The 19,829-nt window shown below is 47.5% G+C and overlaps 2 protein-coding genes across 4 annotated transcripts in view; both read left to right on the forward strand.

Annotated features, from left to right (window-relative positions):
- ZBTB34 (zinc finger and BTB domain containing 34) overlaps positions 1-19,829 on the forward strand; it is a 45,836-nt gene that overhangs the window by 12,934 nt on the left and 13,073 nt on the right. Inside the window, exons 1-2 of one of the 3 annotated variants that reach the window (XM_019421107.2) lie at positions 5,816-5,900; positions 9,043-9,159. The exons of 1 other annotated variant lie outside the window; for it this stretch is intronic. In XM_019421107.2, the coding sequence (XP_019276652.1) occupies positions 9,128-9,159 (32 nt within the window). In that variant the 5' untranslated portion in view covers positions 5,816-5,900; positions 9,043-9,127. Of the gene's footprint in view, positions 1-5,770; positions 5,901-9,042; positions 9,160-19,829 lie in introns of those variants that run through there. One more of the 3 variants, XM_019421109.2, reaches the window with a different exon arrangement.
- The window catches only part of RALGPS1 (Ral GEF with PH domain and SH3 binding motif 1), a 314,360-nt gene continuing 300,404 nt past the window's right edge, over positions 5,874-19,829 (forward strand). The window contains exon 1 of the mRNA XM_053908291.1: positions 5,874-5,900. The gene's annotated coding sequence lies outside the window, so the exon portion shown is untranslated. The remainder of the gene's footprint in view (positions 5,901-19,829) is intronic.

Here is a 19,829-nt window from a genome sequence, read left to right on the forward strand (position 1 = left end):
CCTCTGACTTCTGAGCGACAGCAAGCAAAGTTTCTAGTCTAGCGTTTGATGGACAGGATGTTGGCTTGACATTAAACACATGTGGTGGCGTGAATGCTCTTCACGTGCGGTTTGCTCAGTTCATTGAAATCCAAGGCGTGCCCAGCGGGTTTATGCCTGGTTTATAACACTTAGAGCACAAAGTCACCTTTTAAACCAGGCTAGATCTTTGCAGATGTCTCCACTGTACTGACTTTAGTCAGACATATGCCTTTGAGAAAAAGCGATGTGAGTTACAACAGTCCCCCTTGACATAGCTCTTAAGAATGCTATTGATTCTGAGATATACTCTGGATTTATTGATCTGCATTTGGGACAAAAACAAAAACACAACCAGATTAAATATACTCATTGATTGTAAGGTGTCTTCTGATTTCAAGAATGTTTCAATGTGTCAAAAGAGGAAATTTGTGAGTCTAGTGACTTACTAACGCAACTCTAAAGACTCCCCCATTCTTGGGGTGCCTGGCTGACTCAGTTGGTAGAGCATGGGACTCTTGATCTCACTCAGATTGTGGGTTCAAGCCCCATGTTGGGTATAGAGCTTACTTAAAATAAAAAAAGATATCCCCATTTTCTTTTTTTTCTTTCTTTCTTTTTTTTTAATGTTTATTTATTTTTGAGAGACAGACAGAGCTCGAGCCAGGGAGGGCACAGAGAGAGAGAGAGAGAGAGAGAGAGAGAGACAGAGAGAGACCCAGAATCCGAAGCAAGCTCCCAGCACTGAGCTGTCAGCACAGAGCCCAATGCAGGGCTGGAACCCACAAACTGCAAGATTACAACTTGAGCCTAAGTCAGATGCTCAACCAACTGAGCCACCCACGCACCCCCCACTCCCCCATTTTCTTAACCAGAATCCAACACTGCCCTACCACAGTATGTATGAGTGTAAGTATGAAACTTTGCAGTTAATAGCTTTGATGAAAACTAGGAGGCAAAGGCACTGGGCCAAACGTGGTCCTGTATGTGTTCGTGTACCCTCTTTTGAAGAGCAGCTACCCTTTTTGCCCAGGTAGCTGTGTCCTACGCAGGAAGTAGGGCAGAGAGGAGCCAAGCTACAAAACAGGGGCTGGTCAGGACCAAAGACTATTTACACAGATGGGGAGACTCAGTTGTGAGGTGTGATGCAGGTAAAAGAAGAGAAGAAATAGGGGTTCATTCTCTTCATTCATTCACTCATTCATCCACTCATTCATTCTTTGTCTCACTCAGCAAATATTTATTACTGATCATTTAGCACCAGGTTCTCTGCAGGGTGCAGAGGAAATGGATCAGTTAAACAACCCCTGACCTCAAGGAACAAAGACCTAGATGCAAAAACAGGTAACCAACCATTATCTATTAATGCAATGGATATTTATTGAGTGCCAAGCACAGGAGATACAGCAGGAAAGAAGTCAGGAAAGGTCTCATCCTCATGGAGTTTATAGGCTAGTGGTGGGGGACATATATTAAACTCATAATTGTACAGGTAATTAATTAATTACCACTGTGGTTACTACAAAGGAGAAGTACAGAATGCCAGCAAAATCAATTAAAGGGGCGGTCCTGGAGAATCAGCCGGAAACCAAGAGAGACCAGACCAAGAAAAAAAAAAAAGACAGTGAGGCAAGACTCTAGAGGTGGCACCTGTGCCTGGTGGGTGTCAGCAGGGCTCAGGTCTAAGGGAAGCCAAGCCCACTCAGCAGCTGGATAGGTGAGCTAGGAGAAGAGGAGACAGCAAGCCATCTCTTCAGGAAGTGAGAAAAGGCTTCATAGAAATGGGTGAGGGCTCTTGAAGCCAGCCTTTCTCCCTTGCTTTCTTGTTGACCAAAATAATTATTGAGTGTGCCATGCTGGAAGCATTATATCATTCTCTTTCTCTTTCTTTCTTTTTTTAAAACTTTTTATATTTATTTTTGAAAGGGGAGGAGGAGCAGAGTGAGAGGGAGACACAGAATCTGAAGCAGGCTCCAGGCTCCGAGCTGGCAGCACAGACCCCAAGGCGGGGCTCGAACTCACAAACTGTGAGATCATGATCTGAGCTGAAATCAAGAGTTGGACTCTTAACCTACTGAGCCGTGTGGGTACCCCGTGTCATTATCTTATGCACACATAGCATAGCCTGTGTGCGTGTGTGCGTGTGTGTGTGTGTGTGTTTAATTTTAGAGAGAACGAGAAAGCTCAATCAGGGGAGAGGGGTAGAAGGAGAGAGAATCTTAAGCAGGCTTCATGCTCAGCACAGAGCCCAACGCAGGGCTTGATCCCATAGCCCTGGGATCATGACCTGAGCCGAAATCAAGAGTCGGACACTCAACTGACTGAGCCATCCAGGCGCCCCGCGTTATATCATTATCTTATTTACCCACGGAAGAGGTAGGTCCCAAAATCCTGTACACAGACACAGAGGCCAGGGCTGAGCAGGCTGAGTGTCTTCCCCTGGATCGGATGGGTCATGGAGCTCTGTGGCTGAGAGGGACCTGAGACCTGGATCTGTCTCACTGCTTAGTGACAGCATTCTTCTGCCTAGTCTTGGCTGTGGGAAGGGAGTATGAATCGTAGCCCACGGGCCAGTCACCACTGAATAGATGAAGAAGAGAGATTCAGAGGGGTGAACCAACTACCTGGCCCCTATCACACAGGCAGGGAAGATGAGAGGAGTCTCTAAGGAAGAGTGCTCTTCCTGGACTGGGTGGAATACTGACACTACTCTGCAGAGGTGGCCAGGTGGAAGGAACCCTGATCCTCTGAGATGTTCTAAGAAGTCAGTGGACATCTTGGGACTATTTGGAGAGACAGATGCCCCCTGCTGGCCCAAAACGACTTAGGTAGTGAGGCATTTGGAAGGGACGTACCAATGGGTCCTGGTGAGGGGAGCAAGAATGAGGTCGCTCCAAATAATTCATACAGTTTTTTTGTTTTATTTATTTTTAATATATTTTTTAAAGTTTATTTATTTTGAGAGCGAGAGAGAGGGAAGGGGGAGAGATAATCCTAAGGAGGCTCTGCACCCTTAGTCTGTGAAGCCTGATGCTGGGCTCCAAATCACACTGTGAGATCAAGACCTGAACTGAAGTAGGATGCTTAACCGACTAAACCACCCAGGCTCCCCCTTTTTTAAATTTGAGAGAGAGAGAGGGAGAATATCTTAAGCAGTTTCCACACTCAGCATGGAGCCTGATTCAGGGCTCCCACGATCCTGGGATCATGACCTAAGCCGAAATCAAGAGTTGGACGCTCAACTGACTGAGCCACCCAGGGACCCTGGAGGTTTTATTTTATTTTATTTTAAGATTTTATTTTTAAGTAATCTCTATACCCAGCATGGGGCTTGAACTCACACCCCCAAGATCAAGAGTCACATGTTCCACCAATGGAGCCAGCCAGGTGCCCCCAAACTCTGGGGATTTTGAAGTGGGCCAGGGCCACATAGCATAGGCTGATTTCTGACAGAAAGGGTCTCCTTGTAGGAAACAGAAGAGGGAGAGGCTGGGATCTGATAACTTGGCTATCTTGACTCATCAAGTGCTCAGGAATCTGGAATAGGTGAGAAGTGGAGGTCCAGGAGCATCTGTCCTAGGAAGGGAGAAGAGGAAAGAAGGGGAAGGGACTTCATTTACAAGTACTTCACACACCATTTCCACTGACATGTGACATGGAGGGGGAGGCTGGGAGATGTGTTTCAGCCATGTGCCTCAGAAGAGGGGAAGGCAGAACACAGATATTAGCAAACACCAGCTGTCACTGTCACAAATGCTGACCCCCATGATGGCAGAACCACTCTTTGACCGGATGGAAGGTTAACACCAGACTTTGATGAGACGTGAATTTGATCGCTTCATAAACACTGCCGGCAAAACTGGGAAACTGTGGAGTGCTTTAATGTACTTCATTTTAATATGAAGCCCATACATAACCCTCTAGACTCTTTTTATTTCAAATGGGCTAAAAAATCATTTTTAAAATGCCACCGAGATTATGTGAAAGTCGGAACGCATACACTCCAATTGTGGAGGAGTGACAATTTTCTAACTAAAATAAATTAGTAAGGGTTATGACACATAATCAGCCAAATGACAAAAATAAAAGCAGGGCACTGGAAAAATATATGAGTTTAGTGGCCCAAGTAGGTGGGGGCATAAAAATAAATGTGTGAGGGGAATACCCAGTGTCCACTGGACAGATGGCCAGTAACTTTGAGACACATGGCAAAAAGGTTAAACACTTAGGAACATTTTAGTCTTTATGGTCCTTAATGGCGTGCAAATACTGTATTATAGCCAAGAAGACGACCCCAACTCTTACCAATAAAGTGGGCAAAAATCAGTTAAAATGATGAGGCCTACAGCTGGTGTGATGGGAAACAGGAACTCACTCATGTGGGCTTTGTGAGTCAGCCCAGTGGTCCTGAGGAAACCTGGCCCTGACAAGATGATGCGTTCCTGTGCCCTGGCGTTCACTGATCTCACTCTTGGGGACAGATCTCAAGGAAATAGCTCAAGAGGAATAGTAATTAGAGAGCATGACTGTCTGCCCAGGTGCCTGCAGTTAGGAACTGGTTACCTAAAATTCTGTGTTTGGAATATTCTGTTGCCATAAGAAGTTCCTGTCTGGAGTCAGAGAGAGAGGGGAGCTCATCCCAAATCTGCCACTTAGCTGTGTGACTTTAGATATGTCACTCAACCTCTCTGAGCCTCCGTTCCCTCCTGGATAACACGGGGATAAATACAGATTGCTACCCCTTGGGGTTGTGTATTAAAGGAGATAGTGTCTATAAAGTGTCAACACAGTGCCCTGCACAGACCGCTTAACAAAGGGCAGCTGTTGTTACTGGAAGGTGACTGCTTGGTCGATCTCAGAGAAAGAGGTCCTGTTTGCAAGGGATGAAGTGGCATCAGGAAGTCTCAGCTTTGTATCTTTAAGAGCTGGCATCTGGACTTCTGGTTTGTTTGTTTTTTCACGAAGTCAGAAAAGGGAAAATAAACCTCTGCCACTACTACTCAGGAGTCCACCAAAATGCAAAGGGGGTAGACCTCTTCACACGGGGGTAAATTCGCCTGAAGCAGAGAGGAAAATGCCGGCCGGGCTCGCACTTGAAGCAGAGTGGGGTCAACCCTGGGGTGTCTCCAAGGATTTGGAAATGCACATTTTTTGAGGCCTGCTCTGCGACACGGGTTTTATAAACCCAAGTTCGAAGTTTTTATCTCCCGCTTTGGTGGGGGCGGGGGGGGGGGGGGGAGAGTAGGTAATCTGCCCAAGGTCACACGTTAAGTGACCCGGTATGACTGGTCCCCAGGCTGGTGCTGGTAACCACTGCACCTTACTGCCTTCAGCTGTCCTGCCGAGCGCGGCTCGGGGGACGGGAAGGCACCCGAAGGGCTGCGGGATCGAGGGTCTCGGAAGGGGAGAGCTGAGCTGAGGGTGGTCGCAGGCTCCCTGTGGTGGCAGGTCGAGGGTCCTGGCCTACCCGTTCCTCTCCGGGAGCCCCGGGGCGCGCCCCACTGCAGAGTCCTCCTCCCACCAGCAGGGGGCGCCGAGGAGCATGCGGGCGGGAGGTCGTGGGGCGCAGAACCGCCGCCGCTCCCTTTCGGAGTTGACATCAAGGCCGCCGCTCGCCCGCGCGCCCGCGGCGAGGCTCCGGGACGCGGCCGAGACGGGATCCGGGCCCCGGAGCTCCCAGGCAGAGGCCAGTCCCACCGCGCCACCACCCCCGTCCAAGGCTGCCCGGAAGCGCTGGCGCCGAGGGGGCGGGGCCGGGAAGCGCTTCCGGGGGCGGGGGGCGCGGGCTGGGGCGGCAGCCGGAGCGGCGGGGACGGGCCTGGCGCCGGCGGCGGCGGAGGGGGCGCCGCGGGCGGGCGATGTGAGCGCGGCGCTCTCGGCAGGTGAGGCGCGGCGGCCGGGGGCGGCGGGTGGCGGGCGGCGGCCGAGGCGCGGGCGGAGCCGGCGGGGTGGGGGGCAGCCCTCGGCCGCTGTCCGGCTCCCTCTGGGCGCGGCGGGGCGGGAGCGTCCGCGCCTGGTCAGTCCGGCGGGTGGGCGGGTGGCGCGGGCTGGAGCCGAGGCCGGGCGGGGTCGGGAGGCCCGGGCACCTGCTCCGGCCAGGCGCGCGCCCCGGAGGGGCCAGTCGTGCTCGGCCCTGGAGTCCGGGCGCCGCCGGCGGGGCCGAGGGTCGCGCTCGGCCAGCTGACCCGGGCTCCCCAGCCTCCGCCCCGGGCGTCTCGGGATCCCCTGCTTCCGGGCCCCTCGCTCTCAGGGGCGCTCCCCTTTTGTACCGGGAGGCCGGATGGTTGAGTGCCCTGAAGGGCCTGGCCGGGCCGCGGGGTCGGCCCTGCTGGCGGCTGTAGCGGAGCCCCTGCCCCACGCCACCGCCTTTCTTCAGGTAAACAGGCGGCGGCGCGTCCTGCTTGGCCCTAGACGTCTCCATGGTCACTCTCGCCCTCAGTCGGTCTTCACATTAAGGAGGGCCGGGCTGGGGTTGGCCTCGGGCTGTAAACACTGCCCTTCTCGGTTAGGCGGCTGTGCTTTAGGCGGCACTAGTCTGGGAGTTGTCTTGAGGCTTTCAGCAAGCCATTTCCGCGCTGGGCCTCAGTTTCCCCATCTGATCAGTGAGGGTTTTAGATTAGCTCTCTAAAGACCCCTGTAGCTTTACCGTTCTGTCTGTGTCTGAAATTGGAAGGGTTGTCCCTGGTTCAAGATACTGGGCAGTTTCACTGAAGACTTTTTGCAAATGTGGACTTTTTAGCCACTTAATGCACTTGGTTTCGGACAGGCTTTAAAATGGTTCCAAGACGCGTTTGGAAACCTTACCTTAATATTTCATCCCTTGCTTTTGTCCCTAGTAGTAGTCAGTCACATCCCGCTGAGTTTTTGCATGCAAAATTTTTTTTGTTGTTTATATTTGCCCATTTTCTCTTTGTTCCTTAGTCCAGGCCCTCTTTGCTTCACATCTGGATTATTGCAACAGCTTCTTAGTTGGTCTGTGACTTCAGAAGTCCCCCGCCTCCCCCCTCCTTCCTTTATGCTAATGCCAAACTTAATATAGGAAGTCAGAAAAAGAGTTGAGTGCTTGCTTGATTATTAAATGTCAAGATGCTGTTCCATATGGTGGGGGAAAGTAGTGGAAGACCCACAGCCTCCAAGCAGCTTTACCCTAGGTGCTGACACTTTACCTGTGAAAAGGTAATTGATGAGACAGGGCTGTATGCCATAGAATTAAGAGGAAGGAGAGATGGAGGTCACTAGAGGCTGAGTGGTCAGGGAAGGCTTAGCGAGGAGGCAGGATTTGAGCTGGCTGGTAAAGGATGAGTAGGATTCAGCTAGGAAAAGAGGAATTGGGCCCAGTGATATGATGGAGTTAGTGAATAGACCGGTCTCCTTGTAGATAAGTGTTCATCTAGGAAGGCAATAGGAGGAAAGATTGGTTGAGGCTTGTTCCTGAAAGAACTTGAACACTAGGCCCACATTGAAGCTATTTGAAAGGCAGTGGTGAGCAGCAGGAGACTCGGGTGGTTTGTGATGATTTGCAGGAGGGGAAAGGAGACGCTAGGGGCCAGAACAGCTAAGGGGCCACGGCACTGAGTAGTGTCCTCTTGTCTGCCACATTGTGTCCAGCCATTGCCCACCCTGTCTTTTCAGGACTCTACTTGGTTTGGCTCCCCCTCACCTCCCGGCACCTTATGGCACCTTATTCCTTGCTTCTCCTTCTCCGTCTGCGCTCTGCAGAACCAAGTTTATGACTGCCTCTAGGGCTTTGCTCCTGTTGTTTCCCCCTTCTGAAGTCCTGGCCTCCTTTTTCTTCTCTGTGTAAATTCTCCATTTCACTTCCTTCAAGCCCTGCTGAAGATCTACTTCCTCCAGAGGGTGTTCCTGACTGCCCTACCCCCATGCCTTTGTGGCACTCAGAATCTAAATCGCAGGATTCTGCATTTGTTCCTTGGTTTTTGAACTTGTGCTTGTACCAGCTGGAGTGGGAGTTCTTGTGAGGGCATTGTGTCTTCATACTTGACGCGGAGCCCTGGTGGTATCTAATGCTGTGGGCAGACTTTTATAATAGGTGCTCAAACATTTCCTGATTCTTGTTGGTAAACGACTCTTTAAAAACATTGTGATTCCCCTCCTTTTTAAAGGGGAATCTGTTATTAGTTATTAGCTTTCTCTGTTGTATATTAACTTATGTGTAATGCTGCCATTCGGATATTTTTGGCTTTCGTTTTTTTTTTTTTTTTAAGTGTATTTATATACTTAGAGAGAGAGCTCAAGGGAGCGGGGAGGGGCAGAGAGAGAGGGAGAGAGAGAATCCCAAGCAAACTCCAAGCCTCCAGCGCAGAGCCCCACGCAGCGAAACCATGAAATCATGACCTGAGCGGAAACCAGGAGTCTGACGCTTAACCGACTGAGCCACCCAGGTGACCCGGGTTTTCATTCTGAGAGTGCAGATAGCGTGAAACGAATCTTTGAAAGATTAAAAAGTTTACTCTTGATTATAGGAAAGAAAAAAGCCATGTAATTCTTCTGTTGGAGACTGTTGGGAAAGAACGTAAGCTTTGAAACAAGATAGGCCTGGATTTGAATCCCAACAAGGCTACTTACCATCTCTGTGAACTTGGGTAATTTGTATAATGTCTCTGAGCCTCTCTGTCTTCTCATCTCTAGTGTGGGGATAATAAAATCCATCTGATAGAGTTGCTATGAGTTTTAAAATGGATAAAATAAAAATGAAGGAGGTAGAGTTTGTGGCTCCTATTAACTGTTTAATACATTTTCATTACCACCACCATCACTGTCATCATCATTACGCGTAAATCTATCAAGGTGGAGAAATGATAGGCTGCTGAACCTCAGCTGCCCTGAGCTGTGAATTTTTGCATGTTTCTGGACCCTCTCCGTCGAAGCACTCGTTGATGTCAGTATCCTGAATCTAGAATGCTATCATTATGTTTTATTCCCATTAGTTTTCATGTTACTTTGGTTTAAATCCTGCTTCATGTTTTTCAGACTTCTTCATTGTACCCATTTAATGTTTTATAGCTGACTGCTGAATTTAGCTTAGTGAAGGCCATCAACTGAATGCAGTTTAATTTCTAATGGTTATTTTCTGGTTGATATTGATGGCATGGAAAACCTCACGGAAGAAAGCGATTCAAGGTGAGCTTTTCTAACACTTCTGTCCTCAGAGGCGGGTCTTCCTGTGTTTCCTAGGTCCAGTGTCCTGGGAAATGCCAGCAGTAAGCAGATAAGATGCCACTTTTGAGCTCTTGGCCTTAAGAAAGCTTACTCATTGCTGTACGTGAAACACGTCTTTCTCATTTGTGATGAATTAATTAAACATCTATTTGCCTACTTCATAGAAGTAGAAAGATGTTGTTGGATATAGTGGACATGACGCAGAGAAATGGCTGCAGACTACTCAAAGTACAACGCTGTAAACCCTTAATTATCGTTATGCCAGTGTAACGATACATCTTTAAATGAGAATTCCCGTTCCACTCAAAGTTGATCCGTAAGGGTCCAGTACCGCTACAAACCCTGTATCTCACCAGCGTGCCTGGATTAAAGCCATACTCTTACAGGAGATAAGAATTCCCCCTCGGGAGACTGACAATTCAGGTTCAAATCCTGGCTCAGCAGTCCTTAGTGACCTTGGGAAAGGTTCTTGGTCCCTCTGAGTTTGTTCCCTTCCCTGGAGGATGGGGTGGGCCGCACTATCTCTCAGAAAGGTGTCAGGAATGTTCAGTGAGGAGGTACGGGCTTACGAAGCCTTCCCCGCAGTAGGAGTATGACTGTTCATCCTTGACATTCATTGCAGGTGAGGTTAAAGAGGCCATCCCTCCCCTGCTCGGACAGCTCAGAAGAAGCTTCTGATGTTTTGCCTTGACTGCAAGACAAACCCCACTGTCAAACCAAGCCGTACTCTCAGAATTAGTGTAACTGAGCAGACTTGGAGAATGTTAACGCCTTGGTAGGAAATCTAACAGTTTGGATAAAAATGTTCTTTCAGGCTCACATGAATTAATGCAGTAAGAACTCTAGACTTGTTTTCTTTTAAATTAGGATGAGTGCTTCATGAATATCCATCACGGAATGCCATTTTATTTATTTTTTTCGTGCATTGGGTTTCAGCAGCACCAGAATGTTTTATGCAGCCCTGGTGTTATTCGGCTGGTGCTTTCTAAAGGATTAGATTGTAATTCATGACAGCTCAAGTTTAGTTTTGATCTAGACCCAGGCAGAAATACCTAGAAAAGTTATTTTTATATAGTTGTTACTGCTGTTACCATGCCTGCTGTCCCTAGTGCTTCCATCTGTGGTCTTTTTCGTGACTTTTTGTATGGAATGGAAATTAGGGATCTTAGGTCTTCAGTGCCTGGTAGAGGAAGCCTAGATTGGTTTGTGGCTCTGATTCCAGCAAGTGACTGAATCCCGCAGGTGCAGATCTGGGTTTGGAATTGTGAGCATCTCGATTGAGAATAATGGTATCTCCTGGTGCCTTAAATAACTTCCAGATTTGTAACCTTGCCTTCTTTCCTTAGCAGCGTCACTGGGTATTTTTAAATGAGAGAGTTTGTGGGTTAGATGGGAATGAGCCACCTTGGTAGATGCCACCTTGGTAGATTTCACCTGTACCTCTTGGGTCTTCAGCAGGAAGAGTTGAGGGCTGGGGGTGTAGTGATGGCGGCAGCCGGGGATTTTGCGCCACCAGTTTGGTTCAGGTTGAGTCAGCTGACGTGTGCCGAGAGCCTCTCTCTGCCACACACTGTGCTGGGCTCACATAGTCCCTGCCCTCTGGTCACCGCCGCGAATGTGAGCTCAGTGGCATATTCCCAGTTGCTCATGCGCTTTTGTTCCAGTTGCCATTATGGGGAAACACTTCGAGAGCTTTACCCACGAATGTTGTAGAGGAGATCGGGAGGCCCATGTGGGTGTTTGCCCAGATGGCATCTAAGCATCCTGTCTCCTCTCTAGGCTCTCTTCTGAACGGGTTAACCGTGCCGGAAGATGACACTAGTCTAGGTCCCGGTTTTCATTGTGCAGTTTCCTCACAGCTTGACAAAAGGCATGATGCAGAATTTCATTAATGAAGTGATGTGCTGAGGAGAGGGCTGAGTGTGTGGGGTACCTCGTTCTCCAGACCATGTTACGGCACCCCTTTCATAGGAGCAAACAGCAAAACGTTTCTGCTCTCAGCTAAACTTTTTTCTGTTTTCTCTCCCTCAGTAACCTCCTCTTACCACGTCAGGCCTCGGTACAATTTTTGGTTCCTTCCAGATCGGTATCTGATGTTTCTGTGCAGCTGCACACCCCTACTTCCCACTACCTGTCAGACAGCTCTATGCAGATGCCCAGAGGGCAGCCCAAACTCCTTGTTTGGGGCTGGACCCACTTGCCTCCTAGGACAGTTGGCGTCCGTCAGTCTCCAAGTCCTGTTGAGTCCTTCTTTGGACTCATGTTCGAGTTGGCTGCTGCCAGAATTCAGTTTGGGTTCTCTAGTGTTCAGGCCCTTCACCTTCCAACAGTGGTTGTCGTCTGTGCTGTGTCACCCCTCAAACCCGGGTCCTGGCCACTACCCCAGACACCCCACATTTCACTCCTATGTTCCCCGCTCCTGCCATCCCTTCTGTTTGAAGTGTTCTTTCTGTTTCTATTTGAAATACAAAGCCCTGTTCACATATTACAAATACCAGGAAGCTTTCCTTTGTTCCGTTTTGATTTTTTGTAAAGTCTTTTTGGTCAGAAGTAATCAGCTTGTCATTATTCCTCATAGCTCTCGGGTTCTGCCTCTATAATTGTCTTCTTGATACACTAATTATCCACTTGCAGCCTATCTTTCTCTTTCTCTAGATTCTTTGGTTTACAAAATTATATATTTTTAGGTAGAATCTTACACATGTCTTAAAAAAAACTTTTAGTGAGAATAATACAGCTATGTGATAAAACATTCGAGAAGTATAAACTGAAGCCTGTTTCCCTTCCCTTTCCCCACTCCTTAGTCCTCATTCCCAAAGTCACCGACGCCAAGTTTCACGTGATTTCCTTCCAGAGCAGATACAGCAGTGTATATTTATTCTTTTAAGAAAAGTACACGAAGGGGCGCCTGGGTTTACTCAGTTGGTTAAGCGGCTGACTCTTGATTTTGGTTCAGGTCATGACCTCATGGTTCCTGAGTTCGAGCCCCACATTGGGTTCTGTGCTGACAGTGCAGAACTTGCTTGGGATTCTCTCTCTCTCCTTCTCTCTGCCCCTCCCCCCCTCGTGCTCTCTTTCTCTCTCTTGAAAAGTAAATAAAAACTTAAAAAAAAAAGTACACGAAAAGAATTGCATGGATGCATACATACTGTTCCATAGCATGCTGGTTCGGGGTAAATAATAAAGTTCTTTTTATATCAAAGCATATCGGTTACCCTTTTTAATAGTTGTGTAGTGTTTCATTGTTGATTTTTTTTTTAACCAGTCTCCTCTTGATGGATTTTGAAGTTGTTTCCTTTCTCTTTCTTTTTTCTTTCTTGCCTTTTTTTTTTTCTTTTTCTTTTTTGCTACAGCAAATAAAAATGCTTAGTGCCCATCCTTGTTAACATATATCCTAACATACTTTTGTATGACTTTTGTAGGCTCAATTCATAGCAGTTAATGGTGGACCAAATGGTGAATTCCTTTTACATTCTTCTGGATCTTACCAGGTTCTCTCTCAGGATTACACTTGCCAGTTCTTAAATGTGTGCAGGTCTGATGGGTTACAACTGGTTTCTCATTTTTCCTTGTTTAGTCATGAATAAAGCTGAACATTTTTTCATGTGTTCTTTGGTCATTTGTCTTTTCTTTTTCTGTGCAATGTTAATTCCTTTGCCCCTTCTTCCGTAGGATTTTCTGTGTCGTCCCAATCTGACTGACTGACAGACAATATAAATTAGGGAATTTGGAAAGTAGCCCTTTGTCAAATGTGCATGTATTTTTCCTCAGTATGTCATTTACTTTTGGTTTTTGCCGAGGGTATTTTTTTGTCACATGTTGGCAGATGTATTCATCTTTGCCTTTGTGGCTTCTGGGATTTCTGTCGTGCTTGGAAAGGCCTTTAAGTCGTTATTATAAATAAATTCATCCATGCTTTTCTCAGTTAATTTTTTGGTGATAATCAAGCCTTATAAAAATATTGCCATAGAACGTAAGAATTAATTCCATTAAATGGAAAATAATGGGACCCTTTTTCCATCCCCTGGTGCTTTATAGGATTGGTAAACGTGCAACACCTTTGAAAACTCGCGCTGCCTCCCTTAGCCATGTTTCCTTCCACGTGAACCTCTAGTGTTGCCGTATCTGAGGACTGTCACTGCCTTTTCCCCCTTTTGCTCAAAGTCGGTGGGAGGAGCGGGGTGAGAGAAGAACAGAGTATCGATTATCGCCAGTATCGTTCACCCCTGTCAGGATCAGTCCTGTCTGCTAGACTGTGGCTTTGCCGTCTTTGCGAAGTGGCTTTTTTTTTCTAAAGCTCCTTCGGGTAAAATGTGTTGGTTCTTAGTGAGCTTTGGAACCGGGATTAGGGAGAAGATTCCCTCGTTTGTTGGATTTCAGAACAGTGCCTTGTCCTGACGCATGGGTGTGGCAAGACTAGACGGTTCTGTAGCTTTTTTGGGTGGGATCTTTAGAGATTTCCAGCAGCGTCACTAACTAAGCCTCGTTGTCTGTGGTCTTGCATCGGATCTTAGTTTTCTTTTCAGACCATGCGTGCATGTCTATCTGTAGGACCCCTCTCCTTTGCTTTTTCCCTCCAGTCTGTGGGAGGGGCTTCCCAGGCTGACTTTGTACGGTGCACAGTGTGGGTGTCCCCCGTGGCTTGTGCCCACAGTGCCTTGCTGTGTAAATGTCCTCCCTTCTCTGGTTGCGCAGTCTGCCTTCACTCCCTGGCGTGGGTCCCTTTTCCCGAACCTGCTCCTTCTCTGCTCCTCATGGTTCTGGCCTGCCCCTGGCCTCGCTGGCCTCACTGCTGTCCTCGGTGCTTGGTCATCCCTGGATAGCCCCTCACGCCGGCTGCTCTGGCTCTTTGAACGCCAGTCCCAGTGCTGCTTAGAATGCTATTGAACTTGGGCTGAACCTGTGTCTCGGCAGTGTCTGCTCTGTGACTTTCACCTGTAAACACCAAAAGGGCCAGTTACTTGAGCCTCAGACCAGTGGTTTCTAATTAATTCAGGCGTTAGCATGAAGACAAGTGTTTATTTAAAGGGTAAGGGGCTCTGACCAGGAAAAGCTGTGAAGATGGAAAGCATAATATACTTTAGCCGCCGGGATGCCTGGGACCTCCCCCCACCCCCCCCCCCTTTCCCCCAAAGCCCTTAATCTCTAATCTCTATTGGAGATTCTGCTCTAGGAGGAGGGTGCTGTAGTAAATTGCTAGAGCTGAAATTGGTCACAGGGGACGTGCATTTGTAACTTTGGTGGATATTAATAAAATTCCCCTACTTGGCCGCCTCCATTCCCTTCCTCACAGAAGGAGTAGCAGCCCTTGGCAGCAAGAGGGGGATGCTTGCCACTAGTCCCTGTCCCTTTCCCTGGCCGGCCACCATGCCAGGGCAGGAATGTAACTTGACGCAAGCTTTCTTCTTCGCCTGCCTTTTCCTCAGCTCTTCCTGACTTCTGCTGGTCCTGCTGTTCCCCTCCAGCAAATGAAACACGGATTAGGAATTACTGTGTAGGAAGTCTAGATGGGCAGACTTTGGACCGTCCCGGGACAGTTAGCCTCTTGGAGTCTCAGTTTCCTCATCTCTAAAATAGAGGCGGGGCGCCTGGGTGCTCGGTGGACTGAGCGTCCGACTCTTGATTTCAGCTCAGGTCACGATCCCAGGGTGGTGAGATCGAGTCTGTGTCGGGCTCCGCTGGAGCCTGCTTGGGGTTCTCTCTCTCCCTGTCTCTCTGCCCCTTCTCTGCTGTTTCTCTCAAAATAAATAAACTTGAAATAAAATAGGGGTAATAGTACTGCCCTCTGCGGGGAGGGCAAGAGGATTCTAGGAAATCATGCAGAGAAGTCCTTTGTGACATGCCTCGTCTTTGTCAAGCATTCAGTGTTAGTTATCGATGATGATGATGGGCTCTCCCAAGGAAGGAAGAAGGCTAAGGGTGTGGGAGGTGGCCAGTGACCCCCTTTTACAGTTGCTGAGGTTAGTGTGGGGGTGGGTGTCAGGACCATCCACCTCAGGTAGTCCTTCCCAGACGCTGTTGAGACCAGTGGCGGTGGCGAAATGTCACCGGCTGACCATGGCAGAGGCTGTGTAGGAGGTGAAAGCTGCTTCCAGGGTGTGAGTGTATTGTCTCATTAAAGAAATTGGCCGAGCAGGAGGTGTGTGTGTCTACTGGTTGAATGAGCAGAAGAGGACTGAACAGGTTGAGAAGCTGACAACTTGAACTTCCCAGCGGCCCGCTTCAACTAAGTCCTCATCACATGTGGTTTTTAAAAGAGGTGTTTCACGTTCTTATCCGTTACAAACAAGTGAACAAAACTATTGTTAAAATAAATACTAAAGGTGTCGGCTGTGAGCAACTGTGTGGTGGGAGGAGCTGTTACGGGAGCCGGAGCTGCCGATGAAGCTGATCGAGGTGACAACCTCCCAAAAGCACCGGGACCTGTGGCAGAGCCCATGGGGGAAAAGCCAGTGGGGAGCCTGGCCGGGATTGGTGAAGTCTCGGGCAAGAAGCTGGAGGACAGGGGCTTTGACAAGGCCTATGTGGTCCTTGGCCAGTTCCTGGTGCTAAAGAAAGATGAAGCTCTCTTCCGGAACGGCCGAAGGACACATGCGGGGCCAATGCCAGGAGAGGTGCAACGCCTTCTTATGAGGCTCTCCGGGGAGCCCCCAGCCCCTGGCCCCAGCCTGGAGTCTCCAGAGTTTGCAGCCGCGTGGGGACTCCTCCCCTGTCCTCTACACAGGAAGAGATTGCTGTTGTACTCCACCTGCAGTGTACCCCAAGGTCTTTTGGGGGTTCTCTTCCCTCACCATTTCAACTTTTTTGAAATTCTCGCTCTTGCATGCATCTCCCTCCTCCTTCCCTGTCAGTTTCATGTCAAGCGTCATGTCAGATGCTTCTCTGAGTGGATTCCCAGCCCTGACCCCACTCCCACCCCCACCTCTGGCCTGTTTTATGCTATTTGGCTCTTTTTTTGGCGAAATAGTCACTGTTGCAAAGGTTTTTAAATCAATAAAATCAGTGGCCTTCAAAAAAAAAAGTATTGATGAAAATGTCCAGCCAGGGGTGCCTGTGTGGCTCAGTCGGTTAAGCATCTGACTTCGGCTCAGGTCGTGATCTCACGGCTCGTCAGTTCAAGCCTCACCTCGGGCTCTGTGCTGACAGCTCAGAACCTGGAGTCTGCTTCGGATTCTGTGTCTCACTCTCTCTCTGCCCCTCCCCCACTCACTCTCTCTCTTCTCTCAAAAATAAAAACATTCAAAAATTAAAAAAAAAAAAATGTCCAGCTGATATATGCTTGTGTTTTTTTTTAATTTAAAATAGCAATGCAAATGTCTAGTTTGGGGATGGCTTTTTGCTTAATATAATATGACAGATCTGTGATTAATCTTCTGAATTAAAGAATACTGATTCTGATGTGTTTAGTGAGAGGAATAATCAAATTCATTATTGTCTTCTGAAGCAGCTGCAAACTTAGTCCATGAAAAACTAATATATAAATCACATCTCTGCATTATCAGAAATGAATTTCATTCCCACATCTCTCTGAGTTGGGAGGAATCCGTGTTAAGCCTGTTTCCAATTGCAAGACTGGGAGTCTTATTCGTCTTTGAATTCCCTTTGGTTTTGTGTGTGCGGAAGATCGAGAGTGAATGAATATTTCCTATAAATGTAGAAAAGTAATTTAAATTCCCAGTCAGTATGCGATTTAGTGATTGCAATTAAATGTAATACTTGTAGCACATAAGACAAAAGGCTAATTTCCTTAATTTACAAAGAGCTCTGACAATTCAGTAAAAAATGCAAATACAGGCAACGGATATGAACAGGCAGTTGGAAGACAAACTTAGACAAATTGCCATTAAACGTGAAAATAGATGATCAACCTTATTTATAATTAAATAAAGGCACTTCAGAAGCATGAGATGCCATCTTAAACTCATCAGTCTGGCAAAAGTGAAAAAGTTGAATGCTCATTATTGGTAGGTGGTGGGGGGCGGGGGGAACAGGCAGTTCGTGTGCCATTGGTGAGCAAAGCTGCTGCGGCCTTTGGGACATAATTTGGCATGATCAGTTGAAATGAAACCATGATCCTAGCAAAGTCCTCTGCTTGGAGGAAATATCGTGGCTATGTCAATTTTTTCCTGTTTAGGATATCTTTTGAGGCCTGGCTGAGTGCATTGTGACACAGCCTTCCATGTCAGAAGTCAGAAAAGATAATGAAGTAGATGAGTTTGTGCTTCTATGGAAAGATTTTAAGGTATATTAAATACTTTTTTTTTTTTTTTAAAGCAGGGTGCAGGGGCAACTGGGTGGCTCAGTTGGTTAAGTGTCTGACTCTTGATTTCGACTCAGGTCATGATCTCACGGTTTTGTGAGTTTGAGCCCCACGTGGGGCTCTGACAGTACAGAGCCTGCTTGGGATATATTCATATTCTCTCTCTCCCTCCCTCCCTCCCTCCCTCCCTCCCTCCCCCCCCTCCCTCTCCCTCCCTCCCCCCCTCCCTCCCACTTGCATGCATGCTCTCTCTGTCTCAAATAAATTAAAAAACAAATAAAGCAGGGTACAGAACAGCTTACGCTGATATGTGTTTATAATTTTCTCTGAAAGAACAGTAAGAACTCTTAGCAGTGATTATCTTTGTGAAGAGGAACAGGGGAAGAGTTTTGCTATTCATTTTATATTTTCCTGTACTAGGATTTGAAGTTTGACCATGTGCATATATTTTATTTTTTAAAGATGAAATTACTGAAGCGTTGACCTAAGTTAGGTGTAGGCCCACTGGCACTCTCTGCGGGGAAGGAATCAAGACCTACAAGAAACAACGCTGGGAAACTGCTGATACAGAGGAGCCGAGGATCATAGTTGAACTTGATCATCTCATCAAGAGGTTCTGACTTGCTTTACCTCAGGACCACCAGACCTGACAAATTGGGTCATTGGATGTAGAACTGGTGATCAGTTATGTTTTTTACTCCTTTTAGCTTGGTGACGTGCTTAGGACTGAAATTACCTGCAAATTCCCCCGTGTGTCAGAGTTTTAGAAGCCTCTTTCTCTGGAGTGTTACTTGTTAGCAGCTTTAGGCAGAGGGCTTTGGATCTCATTGTCGTGGCCAGAAGGAGGCGTTAATGTAAAGGAGAGAAGAGTGATGCACTTCCTTTCTCATTTGCAGAAAAATGGAATCCCTCTCTTAGGTGTTAATCATGGTCTTTGGTTTTTCTCTCCAGTGATTTTCTTTCAAGTGTAAGATTTTCTTTCAAGCGAAGCCTTACTGTGAAGCTATTTTCAGTTTTAGACTATTTCGGAAATGCTTGTTTTCCGTTTTCTACTGGTTTTAGCCTAGGACTCTACCTTTAAAAAGCCTGAGCCCTTGGGGCGCCTGGGTGGCTCAGTCCGGACTTCAGCTCAGGTCTTGATCTCCCGGTTCCTGAGTTCGAGCGAGCCCCGCATCAGACTCTGTGCTGACAGCTCAGAGCCTGGAGCCTGCTTCAGATTCTGTCTCTCTCTCTCCCTCCCTCTCTCTCTCTCTCTCCCTCCCTCCCTCTCTCTCTCTCCCTCCCTCCCTCTCTCCCTCTCTCTCTCCCCCTCTCCCTCCCCCTCTCCCTCTCTCCCCCTCTCCCTCTCTCCCTCTCTCCCTCTCTCCCTCTCTCCCTCTCTCTCCTCCTCCCCCACTCACACTCTGTCTCTCTCTCAAAAATAAATAAACATTAAAAAAAATTAAAAAAAAAAAAAAGCCTGAGCCCACCTCCCTTTTGCCCTTGAATTCCCAGTGTCACTATTTACATACCCTTGTGTCGCAACCATGCTATAATGCGTGGGTAACATTTGACCACTTGATAGGTGCCAGGCAGTATCTGCATTTCTAGAAGGCAGTCTGTGATAGTCAGGGTCACGACTTCTGGAGTCAGACTAAGTTCATCTTTTAACTGTGAGACAGTATCTTAACTGTCAGTTACCTTATCTTGGCAGTATCTTAACCGCTTTCCCTCAATTTCTTCATCTATGAGATAGAAACAATCATAGTATTTCCTCACAGAGTTGATAAAAGGATCAAATTAATATATATAAGGTGTTGGGGTGCCTGGGTGGCTCAGTCAAGCATCTGACTCTTGATTTCAGCTCAGGTCATGATCTCACAGTTCATGAGTTCAAGCCCCATGTCAGGCTCTGTGCTGCCAGTACAGAATCTGTTTGGGATCCTCTCTCTCTCCCTCTCTCTGTTCCTCCTCTGCTCCTCCTCTGCTCTGTCTCTCTCTCTTTCTCTCAAAATATATAAACTTAAAAAAAAAAAAAATATATATATATATATATATATATGGTATTTAGCACAAGGTGAGTACTCATGTGTAAGCTTTTATACACGTTCAGTGCATAAATTTCCCTCATTTAATCATTACAGCACTCCTGTTGGGTAGTAGTTATTCTGAGACCTTTTCTCAATAGGAAATCAAAGTTAACTGACTTGTCCAAGGTCACATAACTGTTTAAATGTTCATTGTTATTATTTTTATTAGAAAGTGGCCGAGGCGGGATTCATATCCAAGGCTACCTTTAAAGTCAGTTCTCTTTGTTGCTCCTGTCCCCCTAGAAAAAGTCTTTTAGAGCAAACCATGATCACTATGGACCAGGCAGCCGCTGTGCTGAGTG

This window comes from Panthera pardus, unplaced genomic scaffold (assembly GCF_024362965.1).
Source record: "Panthera pardus isolate Hobbes unplaced genomic scaffold, ASM2436296v1 HiC_scaffold_20, whole genome shotgun sequence".
NCBI lineage: Eukaryota > Metazoa > Chordata > Mammalia > Carnivora > Felidae > Panthera > Panthera pardus.